Below are 16,296 nucleotides of genomic sequence, written 5' to 3'. Positions count from 1 at the left end.
CGACCTTGGGCATCCTGCCAGCTACCTTTAGGCTCAAGACAGCAATCATGGGGTCATGTCTATGAGCCCACGCTCAAGCCTGTGACCTTGGGATTTCGAACCTGGGTCCTCTGCATCCCAGTCCGACCCTCTATCCATTGCGCCACTGCCTGGTCAGGCTGTAACTGAATTTTTATAAAATGCACATACCGACATAATTGGTATCAATGAAACAAAATAGTACTGGCCACCTTAAAGACCCTTTTTATGAACTTCAGTCATTACCTCCAACCAGGGTAACCCTGGTTCTTAACCTGTGACAGTGTAGATTAGTTTGGCCTATTTTTGTAGTTTATGTAAATATACTCTTTGTGTCTGGTTTCTTTTGTTCAGTATTTTGTTTGTGAGATTAATCTATATTGTTACATGTAGTTGTGGGTTGTTTGTGCTTATATTATGTGATATTCCTTAGGGTGAACATTGAACACGCCAAACTTGATGCATTTAGATCTTAATGGCATTTGAGTATTTTTTACTTTTGGCTGTTATGAACAGTCCTGCTATTATAGTAGCTTTTACTTTCTAAAAATCATTTTCTAATGTTAAGAGATTTATTTAAACTTATTTTCTTGGTTTGGCTTGGGAAGAAATACCAAAGGAAGTGATATGTTTGGAATTTGTTTTTATTTTGCCATTTGTCAGTTAAAAATCTAGCATTCTAGTAATAGTAATTTTTTATTTTAAATTCTTAATCTTAGGTTGCAGCTTCATCATTGTCTGCAGTTATCAAATTTTTAGATCTCTTATCGGATGATTCAAACTTTGGACAGTTTGAACTGACTACATTTGACTTCAGCCAATACATGAAATTGGATATGGCCGCAGTCAGAGCCCTTAACCTTTTCCAGGTAAAAAAATAACACGTGGATTAAAAACATTGAAAGGTGAAACTCCTAGACACAGACAACAGTATGGTGATTACCAGAGGGAAGGGGGTGGGGATGATAGAGGGTACAGGGGGATTAATGGTGATGCAAGGAGACTTGATTGGGGGTGGTGAACACACAATACAGTGTACAGATGACTATTTAAAAAGAAGTCTCAAAAAAATAAAAACATTGAATGCTTAAAAAATGTTTCCTCTGATATATCCTGAAGAATCTTACTAAGGAGCTTACATATTTTGAGATATTAGTATACTTAGAGACATAGTTTTGAATTACTGTATTTTTCTAATTATTAGCTATATAAATAGTACTTGTCCTGGATTTATGAATGATTTTTTTAACAGCAGTTTTTTAAAAATTACATTCTAATAATGTAATGTCTAAAACTGCAGTAATTATAAAGTGATTTTGGTTTGGGAGAATATGTAGCAGAAAATACAAATTAATAGGTTCAAAATTTGACTTGAGAAAAACTCTTGTGCAAATTTCTTATTTAATATTTGAAGAATAATAAATGTTCTTGTTTTCAAAATTAATTTTCATGGCATAATAAGATTTTCACTAATAAGTGTGCCATTCTTTTTTATATTTTGTTTACTAGGGTTCTGTTGAAGATACCACTGGCTCTCAATCTCTGGCTGCATTGCTAAATAAATGCAAAACCCCTCAAGGACAAAGACTGGTTAACCAGTGGATTAAGCAGCCTCTCATGGATAAGAACAGAATAGAAGAGAGGTATATTACTAATGTATGCTTTTGTAAGCTTTGAGTAATGTGCAAATACTTCATTTGATTATACCACTCAATCTTCTTTTTTTTAAGATTTAATTTATTGACTTTACATAGGGGTAGGGGGGCAAGGAGTAGTTGCTCCACTGTCTGTTCATTGGTTGCTTGTTGTATGTGCCTTGACCGGGCAAGCTCAGGGTTTTATTATTTTATTTTTATTATTTATTTATTCATTTTAGAGAAGAGAGAAAGAGAGAAGAGGGGAGGAGCAGGAAGCATCAACTCCCACACATGCCCTGACTGGGCAAGCCCAGGGTTTTGAACCGATTACCTCAGTGTTCCAGGTCCACACTTGATCCACTGCACCACCACAGGTCGGGCAAGCTCAGGGTTTTAAACTGGTGACCTCAGCATTCCAGGTTGACGTTTTATCTGCTGTGCCACTTCAGGGCAGGCATACTACTTATTCTAATATGTAGTTTTGAATCTAACTGCACAGAGAGCTAAATAGTAAAAATAGAGTGATAATAGTTTCAATTGATTAAATAATTTTCTTTCTTTTATATATATACAATTCCTTTTTTTAAAATTGATTTTAGAGAGACAGAGGAAGGTGGGGAAAGAGAGAAAAAGAGAGAAGCATTTATTTGTTGTTCTACTTAACTGTGCATTCATTGGTCACTTACCATATGTGCACTGACCAGGATTAAATATGCAACCTTTGGTGTTTGGGACAACGCTTTCACCAACTCAGCTAACCAGCCAGGGCCTATTTTCTTTTCTATTTTTTTTTCCTTACAGAGACAGAGAGAGTCAGAGAGAGGGATAGATAGGGACAGACAGGAATGGAGAGAGATGAGAAGCATCAATCATTAGTTTTTCGTTGCGACACCTAGTTGTTCATTGATTGCTTTCTCATATGTGCCTTGACCGTGGGCCTTCAGCAGACCGAGTAACCCCTTGCTCGAGCCAGCGACCTTGGGTCCAAGCTGGTGAGCTTTGCTCAAACCAGATGAGCCCGTGCTCAAGCTGGCGACCTCGGGGTCTCGAACCTGGGTCCTCCTCATCCCAGTCCGATGCTCTATCCACTGCGCCACCGCCTGGTCAGGCCTATTTTCTTTTTTTTTTTTTTTACAGAGGCAGAGTTAGGGACTGACAGACAGGAACGGAGAGAGATGAGAAGCATCAATCATCAGTTTCTCGTTGCGCGTTGCGACTTCTTAGTTGTTCATTGATTGCTTTTCTCACATGTGCCTTGACTGTGGGCCTTCAGCAGACCGAGTAACCCCCTGCTGGAGCCAGCGACCTTGGGTCCAAGCTGGTGAGCTCTTTGCTCAAGTTGGCGACCTCGGGGTCTTGAACCTGGGTCCTTCCGCATCCCAGTCCGACGCTCTATCCACTGCGCCACCACCTGGTCAGGCCTATTTTCTTAATTATGTTTTTTTCACTATAAAGTAAATTTTTTGTTTTTTTTCCTCGGCAAGGCAACTTTAATAACTTCTCCAGAAAGGCGTGCTGCTGTTAGTGAAAGTGGACCGGCAAGCACTATGAAGTAAAATTTTATTGACGAGATAGTATGAACAGTATTTCATAGCATGAACTTGGGAGCCATAGTACCTTGGTTCAGATGATGGCTTTGCCACTTATTTAGCTGTTATCTTGGGCAAGTTACTCAACCTCTGTGTCACAGTTTCTTCACTTTTTAAAAAAAATTTATTAAGCCTGACCAGGTGGTGGCGCAGAAGACTGGGACACAGAGGACCCAGGTTCAAAACCCCAAGGTTGCCAGCTTGAGCATGGGCTCACCGGCTTGAGCGTGGGGTTACCGGCTTGAGTGCTGGGTTGCTGACTTGAGTGTAGAATCATAGACATGACCCCATGGTCGCTGACTTGAGCCCAGGGTTGCTGGTTTGAGCCCAAGGTTGCTGGCTTGAGCAAGGTGTCACTCACTCTGTTGTGTGCACCTCCCCCCCCCCATCAAGGCACATATGAGAAAGCAGTCAATGAATAACTAAGGAGCCACAATGAAGAATTGATGCTTCTCATCTCTCTCCCTTTCTGTCTGTCTGTTCCTGTCAGTGTCTCTCTCTGTCTCTGTTACAAAAAAGATTATTTAGAAAATTAAATTTAATGGGGTGATATTGATCAGTAAAAGTACATAAGTTTCAGGCCCTGGCCGGTTGGCTCAGTGGTGGAGCGTTGGCCTGGTGTGCAGGAGTCCTGGGTTCGATTCCCGGCCAGGGCACACAGGAGAAGTGCCCACCTGCTTCTCCACCCCTCCCCCTCTCCTTCCTCTGTCTGTCTCTTCCCCTCCTGCAGCCAAGGCTCCATTGGAGCAAAGTTGGCCCGGGCGCTGAGGATGGCTCTGTGGCCTCTTCCTCAGACGCTAGAATGGCTCTGGTTGCAGTGGAGCGATGCCCCAGATGGGCAGAACATTGCCCCCTGGTGGGCGTGTCGGGTGGATCCCGGTCAGGCGCGTGTGGGAGTCTCACTGCCTCCCCGTTTCCAACTTCAGGAAGAAAAAAAAAAGTACATAGGTTTCAGGTAAACATTTTTTTAAAATTAATTAATTTATTTATTCATTTTTAGAGAGGAGGAAGGGAGGGAGGGAGGGAGGGAGGGAGAGAGAGAGAGAGAGAGAGAGAGAGAGAGAAAGGGAGGAGAAGCAGGAAGCATCAACTCCCATATATGCCTTGACCAGACAAGTGCAGGGTTTTGAACCGGTATCCTCAGTGTTCCCAGGTCGACTTTATCCACTGCGCCACCACAGGTCAGGCCAGGTAAACATGTCTATAGCATTTGAAATGTTGAAAATGTTGATTATGTTGTGTACTCAGTTTCTTCACTTTTTTTGTGTGTGTGTGTGTGTGGCAGAGACAGAGTCAGAGAGGGACAGACAGACGGGAGAGAGATGAGAAACAGTCCTTTGTTGCAGTTCCTTAGTTTGTTCATTGATTGCTTTCTCATATGTGCCTTGACTGGGGGGCCACAGCAGACCGAGTGACCCCTTGCTCGAGCCAGTGACCTTGGGCTCAAGCAGGTGAGCCTTGCTCAAACCAGATGAGCCCACGCTCAAGCTGGCGACCTTGGGGTCTCGAAGCTGGTTCCTTCACATCCCAGTCCAACGCTCTATCCACTGTGCCACCGCCTGGTCGGGCCCAGTTCCTTTTTTTTTTTTTTAATTCATTTTAGAGAGGAGAGGGAGAGAGAGAGAGAGAGAGGAGAGACAGAGACAGAGACAGAGGAGGGGGGAGGAGCTGGAAGCATCAACTCCCATATGTGCCTTGACCAGGCAAGCCCAGGGTTTTGAACCGGCGACCTCAGCATTTCCAGGTCGATGCTTTATCCACTGCGCCACCACAGGTCAGGCATTTTTTTTTTAAATTTATCCATTTTAGAGAGGAGAGAGAGAGAGAGAGGAGAGACAGAGTGGGGGGGGGGGGGGAGCTGGAAGCATCAACTCCCATATGTGCCTTGACCAGGCAAGCCCAGGGTTTCAAACTGGCGACCTCAGCATTTCCAGGTAGACGCTTTATCCACTGTGCCACCACAGGTCCCAGTTCCTTCATTTTTAAAATGACTAGTAACATACCAAATTCATAGGTTCTTGCGAGAATTAGGTGATTTTAATATGTATAAAGTACTTTGAACAAGGTCTGGTGCATAGGAAATACTTGATTATTTTAGAATGAACTAAAATAGTCTAAACATTTCAGTTAAGTTTTAAAATTGAGAAAATAAAAGAAAAAGTTATAGAATTCTGGTACCCTAATATGATTAGCAATTAAAGTATACTGAGCTGTCTGGCCAGGGTTGATTGATTGATTTTTAGAGAGGAAAAGGGACACAGACAAAGACATTGATTTACTGTTCCACTTATCTATGCATTCATTGGTTGATTATTGTATGTGCCCTGACCAGGTATTGAACCCACAACCTTAGCATATCGGGAGATGCTCTAACCAACTGACCTATTCAGCCAGGGCAGCTTGGTCTTCTTTTTGAGGAGAGATTTCAAACTGTCTTAGACTTTTAAACTGTTATAGGATTATATATTTATTTTTAAAATATTTATATGAACACTTCTTTATATATAAAATTAAATGTGATGTAACAATCTTATTAGCAACATTAGCTCCAATTAAATGTAGGACTGCTGTAAATTTAGAGATGGTGGTAGTGCTTATGTGATAGTACACAAGTCACAAAAATTAGGGGATCAGAGAATGTGCAGATACTCCAGTACTTTTAGCCTTTTGTATAGTACATTTTCACCAATGAAATAAAAGTTGATTCTGCATCTCATTTGCATAATTGAACTTCTTTGACTTGTTTACTTTTCTGATGTTCGTTTAATTTAAAAAAATCAAATGCTTCTTTTTTTAATCACTTCATATTTATTTTGAAATATTCCCTAATTTTTGTGAGCAGTATATATCATGCTTTTTGAGGCAGTACTCCTAGACTCCCTAGATTTCCTTCCAGGATATAGTATCCTTTTGTGCAAGGATATCTTTACTTAGTAATGCATATTCTGTGGAAACAGGTCTGCAGTTTCTTTGAAATAGTACAGCATTGCTCTGGCCTCTGAAGAACAGGAAGGCTTCCAATTCATTGCTTTATAACCAGTGTTGTCTCCACTTCTAAATCAAGTTTATTGGAGACTTTTTTTTTGACCTTTTATTTATTCATTTGAGAGAGAGAGAGAGAGAGAGTCGGAGGGGAGGGGCAGGAAGCATCTACTCCCATATGTGCCTTGGTCTGGCAAGCCCAGGGTTTTGAAACGGTGACCACATTCAAGGTCAATGCTTATCCACTGTGCCACCACAGGTCAGGCTGGCTTTTTTAATTAAAAGTTCCTGGAGCCCTAGCTTGTGAGCCCAGTCAGTCATTTAGAGCAGTGGTCCCCAACTTTTTTGGGGCCACGGACCGGTTTAATGTCAGAAAATATTTTCGTGGACCGGCCTTTAGGGTGGGACGGATAAATCTATCACATGACCGAAACAATTGTCAAGAGTGAGTCTTAGATGGATGTAATAGAGGGAATCTGGTCATTTTTAAAAAAATAAAACATTGTTCAGACTTAAATATAAATAAAACGGAAATAATGTAAGTTATTTATTCTTTCTCTGTGGACCAGTACCAAATGGCCCATGGACTGGTACTGGTCCGTGGCCCAGGGGTTGGGGACCACTGATTTAGAGTGCCATCCCAAAACTCCAATGTTGCAGGTTTGATCCCCAGTCAAAGCACATATGAGAAGCAACCAATGAATGAATGCACAATTAAGTGAAACAAGTGAATGCTTCTTTCTCTCTTTTTTTCTCCTTCTCTCTCTCTCCACCTTCCTTTCTCTATCTCTCTAAAATCGATTGAAAACTTTTAAAAAGGTTCTGGAGAAGGTCACACAATACTGATTGGACCCATTGTACTTTCAAGCTGTGTAGTAGCTTTCATTGTCACCTGGTATTTTATTATATGACTTATTACAGTGACTAACCCCAAGTTTTTTACTTTCCCTGAAAGCCTTCAGCTGCCTCCTGCTTCTAAGTTGATGTTGTCGTCTTTAATCCTCACAGTCAGAAAATGGATCTGTATTTTCAGTCTTTCACTCCCTGGCTCTTTCTCAGAAGAAGACATAATGCTTTTGCTTTCCAAAGCCAGAGGCCTTCCTTTTTACTCTAGTTATTATATTTTTCTGTCCCTTCTCTGCTTTAATTTTCTTTCAGTGTATCCTTTGCCTTTCTCCTTTAATTTTTAATTTTTTTTTATGAGAGAGAGAGAGAGAGAGAGGGAAGGGGGAGGCACAGGAAGCATCAACTCCCGTATGTGCCTTGACCAGGCAAGTCCAGGGTTTTGAACTGGTGGCCTTAGCTTTGTAGGTCAGTGTTTTAGGCACTGTGCCACCACAAGTCAAGCCACTTTTTCTCCTTTTAAGTCTCTGCTGTTGCCTCTTTTTCCCTTCCTCTCAAGTATTTTCCATAGAATCCTATCTCTGTAAATCCCAATTGTTCATAATATAGGCAAATGAAATACCCCAAAATGAAGTTTACCAGTCTTGTGGGAATTCCTTACTTTTTTTTTTTTTTTTTTAATTTAATTTAATTTAATTTTTTTTTTTATAGAGACAGAGTGAGTCAGAGAGAGGGATAGACAGGAACGGAGAGAGATGAGAAGCATCAATCATTAGTTTTTTATTGCGTGTTGCAACACCTTAGTTGTTCATTGATTGCTTTCTCATATGTGCCTTGACCGCGGGCCTTTAGCAGACCGAGTAACCCCTTGCTGAAGCCAGCGACCTTGGGTTCAAGCTGGTGGGATTCGAACCTGGGTCCTCTGCATCCCAGTCTGACGCTCTATCCACTGCGCCACCACCTGGTCAGGCTTTACTTTCTTATTCATATAATATTTTATTATGTTTTGTATTTCATCATTACTTAGCACCTGAGCACTAGCTATAATATGAATATTTCCTTGTCCTTCATTGGATTGAATATTCCTTGAAAGCATGTTCATGTTTTATTTTGCCATATTCTTTTTTTCTCCATTTTAGGCCTAGCAGAATAGCTGCCACTTATTTTATCAAATAAGTGGTTCTGCTTGCATTAAACCATGTGAAGAACCCGTAAAAGAAGAGATTTGAAACTTATAATTGCTGTGTTTTAGGTACCAAATTTGTTCTTAGCCATGTAAATAATGCAGTTATGAACTTCCAATCTGTTATTACAAGAGATCAGAAATGCTAATTATAAAGAAAGGACAGAATGTTGATTTTTTTTTTTTTACAGGGACAGAAAGAGTCAGATAGAGGGATAGATAGGGACAGACAGACAGGAACAGAGAGAGATGAGAAGCATCAATCATCAGTTTTTCGTTGCGACACCGTAGTTGTTCATTGATTGCTTTCTCATATGTGCCATGACCGCGGGCCTTCAGCAGACTGAGTAACCCCTTGCTCGAGCCAGTGACCTTGGGTCCATGCTAGTGAGCTTTTTTTTTTTTTTGCTCAAGCCAGATGAGCCCGCGCTCAAGCTGGCAACCCCGGGGTCTCGAACCTGGGTCCTTCCGCATCCCAGTCTAACGCTCTATCCACTGCGCCACCACCTGGTCAGGCAGAATGTTGATTTTTAAAATACCAAATTTTTTTTTTTTAAATATATTGGAATTTCAGAGATTAACTGACTCTAAAACATTATCTTGTATTCTGGTCAATTAATTTCAGAAAATTAATGTATCCAGTTATATACAGATGAATAATTTTATTGAGCAGGGTTGACAGGTATAGTTATACTTATATTGGGTCGACAGTAACTTTGGTATTTCTAAAGTTGTGATGTAAAAATTGCACTGTCATAGAAGCATTTAGCAGAGCAGTCATTTTTTTAACATGTCTATTAGCCAGAATATAAACTGACACAGTAGTTAATTTTGAAATGGCATACTGAATAGACTTCTGAAATAAGTGATTTATTAGGCTTTTACTGATATTAAAGATGAGGGACCTTACACTGTATTTTAGAAGCTAGCTTTTTTTTCCTTGATGTTCTCCTTTTTTTTCTTATTTTTATTTTATTTTATTTTTAAGAAACAATTTTTTTTAACTTTTATTTATTTAATTTATTCATTTTAGAGAGGAGAGGGAGAGACAGAGAGAGAGAAGGGGGGGAGCTGGAAGCATCAACTCCCATATGTGCCTTGACCAGGCAAGCCCAGGGTTTCAAACTGGCGACCTCAGCATTTCCAGGTCGACGCTTTATCCACTGCGCCACCACAGGTCAGGCCTTATTTTATTTTTTACTAGAGTCAGAAAGAGGACAGATAGGGACAGACAGACAGGAAGGGAGAGAGATAGGAAGCATCAATTCTTCGTTGCAGCACCTTAGTTGTTCATTAATTGTTTTCTCATAAGTGCCTTGACAGCAGACTGAGTGACCCCTTGCTTGAGCCAGCGACCTTGGGCTCAAGCTGGTGAGCTTTGCTCAAACCAAATGAGCCCGTGCTCAAGCTGGCGACCTTGAAGTCTCAAACCTGGGTCCTCTGCATTTCAGTCCAACGCTCTATCCACTGCGCCACCCGCCTGGTCAGGCTCTACTACTTTTTAAAAAAATTTGTTTTTAATTTTTTTTTTTTTTTTACAGAGACAGAGTCAGAGAGAGGGATAGACAGGGACAGACGGACAGGAACGAAGAGAGATGAGAAGCATCAATCATCAGTTTTTCGTTGCGACACCGTAGTTGTTCATTGATTGCTTTCTCATATGTGCCTTGACCGCGGGCCTTCAGCAGACCGAGTAACCCCTTGCTCGAGCCAGCGACCTTGGGTCCAAGCTGGTGAGCTTTGCTCAAACCAGATGAGTCTGCGCTCAAGCTGGCGACCTCAGGGTCTCGAACCTGGGTCCTTTGTATCCCAGTCCTATGCTCTATCCACTGCGCCACTGCCTGGTCAGGCCAGGCTCTACTTCTTAATACTTTTATTGGAACTTTATGTTTTTGTTTTTTTGTGAGAGAGACAGACAGGAAGAGAGATGAGAAGCATTTATATTGGTAGTTGTGACACTTTAGTTGTTCATTGATTGCTTTTTCATATATGCCTTGACCTGGGGGCTGTGGCTGAGCCAGTGACCCCTTGCTCAAACCAGCAACCTTTGGGCTCAAGCCAGAGACCATGGGGTGCTGAAGCCAGGTGAGCCCGGGCTCAAGCTAGTGACCTTCTGGTTTCAAACTTGGGTCCTCAGCATCCCAGTTAGATGCTCTATCCACTGCGCTACTGCCTGGTCATGCTGGAACTCGATGTTATTGAACAATGTTGATTACTTATGATTCATACTCTAATCAGCTTGGAGGAAACAGTGATAAGTACTTGGAATAGGGAAAAAGCATAGGAAGAGTCTGATCAGAGGTATCTTCTCTTTGCGTTCTTACCATTGACCTGAGAGTGGCCTAAGAATTTGGGATTTTAGGGAAGAAGAGAAAAAAGAAAGATGAAGGGGTTAGTTCAGACAGCATCAGGTTTCATCCTTTCTTTACCCCTTATACCTCTTCCCTCTATCATGAGAACTCAGGAACTTCTCATGATTGCTACAACTCAGACTTTTTCACAGGGTTGTGTACATAGGAATGTCTGGAGAAGCTCATTGAAATTTCATAACTGCACCTCATCTCTCCCCACCCTTCCCCAGGGATTCTGTAATTTTATCCAACTCCAAGTGATTTTTTTTAAAAGATATTATTTATTGATTTGAGAGAGAGGAAGGTGGGGGTGGGGTGGGAAGCATCAACTTGTAGTTAGTTGCATCTCATATGTGCTATATGGGCTTTGAGCAGGGAAGCCAGGCGCTTTGAACTGACACCTTCAGCACTGTAGGTCAGTGCTTTATCCACTGTGCCACCACAGCTCAGATCTGTCTTTGATGCTCATGATCTTGGACCAAACTTGAAAAAGCCCAAGTAGAGCTATAGGCTTAGCCAGGAAGGTCCACGTTTGTTTTATTGGATTTTGTGACCTGGCTGCATCTTCTGTTGTTCTTTTTTTAATCTAGAGTACATGCTGCAGAAATTTTTTTTGGTGCAGTAAATGCCTGAATTATCTTCACCGTTTATTTATAGCCCCAGTGACTGGTTTATAATACAAGCTTGGTAGCAGATTATTTTCATTCTAATTTGGTATTTGCCACAATGGATATATCTGCTGCCAACTGCCTAGATACTATCTTGACATTCTATATAGTTTTAGTTATTTTTCTCTTTATTTTCATCTTTTAAAAAGTGAATTTTTTACCCTGGCCAGATAGCTCAGTTGGTTAGGGCATTAAGCACAGAAATTGCTGGTTTGATTCCTGGTCAAGGCACATGCGAGAATGAATTGATGTTCCTGTCTTCTGTCTCTCCCTTCCTCTGTAAAAATCAATGAAATGAACATTTTTTTTAAGAAGTGAATTTTTATTTAAGTTCCTTTAAAACCAGTGGTCCTAGGGTAATTTTTTCCTTTAGGGGACATTTGGCAGTTTCTAGAGACATTTTTGGTTGTCACACTGTAGAGTAGTGTTTCAGAAGCCAGGGATACTATTGAACATTGCAGAACAGCCTCTAACAAAGAATGTCTATATTGCAAGGTTGAGAAATCCTGCTTTAAATATATACAGTCATTATGTGATTACTCTGTAGGAACAGCATATTTTTATCTCATAATGTATTAGATGAACATTTTGATAATGTAGGAATTGTAAATGCTAATGGAAGACTAGTAAATAGTTAAGAGATTTAAAAGTTAATTTGTTTCCATACACTGTCCCTGTATAACCCTCTGTGGGTTAATTTACTGCTCCTATGGTCTACAAATCCAAGGAAAAGGTTGCTCATCTGATAGCCTTCTGACCTTGGATCGTTTGCTGTGCCCATGGCCATTTTCCCTACCTTTGATTGTTAACATTTCCTTTTCAGTTATTAACTTCAGTAACATCTACAACTTTTTTTTTTTAAATTTATTGATTTTAGAGAGACAAGGGGGGGGGGAGAAGAGAGAGAAAATCAACTTGTCGTCTCACTTAGTTCCATTTAGTTGTGTACTCGTTGATTACTTCTCATATGTGCCCTGACCAGGAGTCAGACATGCCAAGTCAATGGTTTTTATCCATTGAGCCACCTGGCCAGGGCCAAGAGCAAATTTTTAAAGAAGTGATAAGACTGAGTTTCCAGGACTGCAGATTGTGAGATTGTGAGAAGGCAAATATTTGGGAAACTGGTTAGTAAAGTCTGTTACATGGGTTCTTCTGGTACCACCTCTAGGCTAAGGGTCTAAAGTTGTCTAGGGTGATTAATTTTTGTCTCCTGGTAAAGAAGGGGGACGAAACCTTTATAAATGTCTGTCCTGCTTTTATGCAAATAGAAGGCAGCTTTTCTTTTTTCTGCTTCTAAGTTTTCAGTTCAAAATAGTTCTTATGCCAAAGTGGCATATTTGAGATGGCGTATTCTGATCTCTACAAAATGTGCTGGGTCATGATGTAGAAACTGTCCTTCCTGTGGATTAGAGTGAACCAAATGGAAAGCCAGTGATTCCAATAAACTCAGGAAAGCAATATGAACTGCATGTTTTATATATAGTTCTTGAAACAAGCTAAGATTTTATTTATTGACTTTGAGAAGCAACAAACTTACTTCAATTTCTTAATTAGAAATTTTTGGCTGTGTATTGTCAAGTAATTTTAGAATGCATTTTGAAAATGTATAAGATCTAACTATGTAAATATTGGATTTGGCAACCTTTGTGAATTGTAATTATCTTTAATTAAAGATTGTTTACATGTACAGTATGTGTCAGTAACAATAATGTCCCAATAATGAAATTCTTCTATATAAGAAATACCAGTTTGATGAAAGTTAAACAGAACTAGGTATATTTTTTTATCTTATGCTATTCAACTAAATATTAATTTGGTTTACATGGAATTTTTGAGTTCATTTAGTTGAGACTTAGGTGCCTAGTTTACAGATTTTAAATCTATACTAAAATATTTAAGATTAATTCTAGTGTAATTATTTCAGGTTAAATTTAGTGGAAGCTTTTGTAGAAGATGCAGAATTGAGACAGAGTTTACAAGAAGATTTACTTCGTAGATTCCCAGATCTTAACCGGCTTGCCAAGAAATTTCAAAGACAAGCAGCAAATTTACAAGATTGTTACCGACTCTATCAGGGTATAAACCAACTCCCTAATGTTATACAGGCTCTGGAAAAATACGAAGGTAACAAAATGATTTTTTTATTTCTCTTTACTGTTGTTGATACACTTAGCAAATGTGCTATCCTTATTTATATAGCAAATGTGGCTTGGAGACTCACAGTTTTTCTAATTACAGGTTTGTATTGACCTGTAGGTTGTCACAGGATTTATGAGACAACTTAGAATTTTTGCTTTTCAGAACTGAATGTTAGGGTTACCAGGTTTATTAATAGACCTTATTGTGCTAACAGGCAGTCAAATAGGGATCAATTGCTAAAGAAGACTCCTAAGACCCAAAATGAAAGTGCTTACAAATCTACAGTTTGCTATCGGAAAATGATACAATCTAACAGCAACACTAAAGTAAAGGTATGCATTAAAGCCTAAGGCCTTCACAGCAATGAGGCCAGAGAGGTCACATGCAGGCTCCTTATGTCCTTCCTTGAAAGTTCTGTGGTGTAAGGTACATTTTCTTTCTCAGATCAGAGACCACCAGTGTGTGCAGGGCACCTTGAAACCAGAGAGCCTAAAATGGAGTGTAGGCTGGATTTTTTTCTTTTTTTTAAACGAGAGAGGTTCAGATACACAGGAAGGGAGAGAGATGAGAAGTATCAGTTCTTCGTTGTGGCACCTTAGTTCATTGAATGCTTTCTCATATGTGCCTTGACTGGGGGACCACAGCAGACTGAGTCACCCCTTGCTTAACGATTTTGGGCTCAAGTTGGTGAGCCTTGCTCAAACCAGATGAGCCTGTGCTCAAGCTGGCGACCTTGGGGTTTCGAACCTGGGTCCTCTGCTTCCCAGTCCAACGCTCCATCCACTCTGCCACTGCCTGGTTAGGCTAGGCTGGAATTTTTAATATTTATTTTATTGGTCTCATGGTCACATTCCTGTCCTATAGGTAGCTTCTTCAGCAGAGCCCTCTGGGGTTCTCAGGGGCACTAGATGCATGCAAGTCATCAGTCACAGTAAACAATGCTGTCAAGCTGAATGAGCCACCCTGAATGTCCTTTGACTGGTGATTACAAAACAACCCAATTAGTATGTTTCATGCCTTGACCAGAGGTTTATTTGCCATGAACTTTAAGCAAGCAGTACAGGTGAATTACAGACTGCTTGGAAGCATCCTTTCCAGCACAACTATGTAAGAAAATTAACAAGGGTCTTTTGCTTTCTAACCAGGTGAAGGCAAAGTGGAGTTACCAGAATAAAGTGAGCAGTCACATATTTTAAAATAATTTTAAAATAATGATAGTATTGGGTAAAATCAACTTGCTCTGCCAAGTGTAGATTTTAAGTGATTATAAGTTTCTATGGCAAATATTTTAGTAATTATAGTCTTATGTCTAATACATAAAGCATTTTAAGTTTCAGAGTTAAAAAATCAACATCCCTTAGAACTATTAAAACAAACCTTTTAATATTATGAGGAACCTTTATTCTTCTTTTGCAGATTTAATTAAAGTAACAGTTTTATGATAACAGGATGCAATATAAGCATAGATTTAGTTTAAACTTTATGGTAGCTGTGGCTGGGTAGGTCAGTTGGTTGGAGCATCATTCTGATACCCCAAGGTTATAGGTTCAATCCCTGGTCAGGGCACATTCAAGAATCAACCAGTAGCCTGACCAGGCGGTGGCGCAGTGGATAGAGCATCGGACTGCAATGCAGAGGACCCGGGTTCGGAACCCGAGGTCGCCAGCTTGAGTGCGGGCTCATCTGGTTTGAGGAAAAAACCCACCAGCTTGAACCCAGGGTTGCTGGCTCCAGCAAGGGGTTACTCGGTTTGCTGAAGGCCGCGGTCAAGGCACATGTGAGAGAGCAATCAATGAACAACTAAGGTGTTGCAACGCGCAATGAAAAACTAATGATTGATGCTTCTCATCTCTCTCCGTTCCTGTCTGTCTGTCCCTGTCTATCCCTCTCTCTGACTCTCTGTTTCTGTAAAAAATAAATAAATAAAAATTAAAAAAAAAAAAAAAAGAATCAACCAGTAAATGCATAAATAAGTGGAACAACAAATCGATGTTTCTCTCTTTATCTCTCTAGAATCAATAAATTAATGCCCTGGCCAGATAGCTCAGTTGGTTAGAGTGTCATCCCAAAGCACAGAGGTTGCTGGTTTGATCCTGGTCAGGGCACATACAAGAATAGAGCTATGATCCTGTCTCTTTCACTTTCTTTCTTCCTTTCTTGCTAAAATCAATAAATAAAAATTAAGGCCCTGGCTGGTTGGTTCAGTGGATAGAAAGTCAACCTGCTGTGTAGATGTCCCAGGTTCAATCTACAGTCAGGGCACACATGAGAAGTAACCATCTACTTCTCTTTCCCTCCCTCTCCCCCTTCTCTCTCTCCTTCTCCCCCTTCTTTCTCTCTTTCCCTCTCTCAGCCAGTGGCTCAATTGGTTACAGCGTCGGCCCGGGCACTGAGGATAGATAGCTCTTTTAAATCTGAGTGTCAGCCTCAGGTACTGAGGACAGCTCAGTTGATTTGAGCATTGTCCCCAGACGGGGGTTGCTGGGTGGATCCCAGCTGAGGTGCATGTGGGAGTCTGTCTCTATCTCCCCTCCTCTCAAAATTAAAAAAAGGTTTATGATAACCTTTCTCCTATTTAGCAAAGTATAAAAAGATAGCTAAAAGATAGCTAGATAGATAAATAGGTAAAAAAGATAACTTAAGTTCTTACCTTCTCAAACTACCAGTGTATAACAACTATTTCCATTCTAGTCAAGGCTCCTTATTAGACTTAAATGCCTTTGCATTTAGTTCCACGAAAGTGGAAGTTTAAAAATGTGTCTTTTTTCTGTATTCTGTATCCACTGTAGTGTGGCTTAGGCACATAATGATTACCACAACACATAATTATAATTTTTGTTAATCTCGTGATGAGATTTACTCTCTTAGCAGCTTTCAAATATTTCA

General features: G+C 40.3%; 1 protein-coding gene across 2 annotated transcripts in view; it reads left to right on the top strand.

Annotated features, from left to right (window-relative positions):
• Positions 1-16,296, top strand: part of MSH2 (mutS homolog 2) — an 82,661-nt gene that overhangs the window by 27,767 nt on the left and 38,598 nt on the right. For both annotated transcript variants that reach the window (XM_066378322.1, XM_066378321.1), the window contains 3 exons: positions 738-887; positions 1,528-1,661; positions 13,196-13,395. In XM_066378322.1, the coding sequence (XP_066234419.1) occupies positions 738-887; positions 1,528-1,661; positions 13,196-13,395 (484 nt within the window). The remainder of the gene's footprint in view (positions 1-737; positions 888-1,527; positions 1,662-13,195; positions 13,396-16,296) is intronic.

Source organism: Saccopteryx leptura, chromosome 3 (assembly GCF_036850995.1).
Source record: "Saccopteryx leptura isolate mSacLep1 chromosome 3, mSacLep1_pri_phased_curated, whole genome shotgun sequence".
NCBI lineage: Eukaryota > Metazoa > Chordata > Mammalia > Chiroptera > Emballonuridae > Saccopteryx > Saccopteryx leptura.
This window is presented reverse-complemented; position numbering and strand designations above follow the sequence as displayed.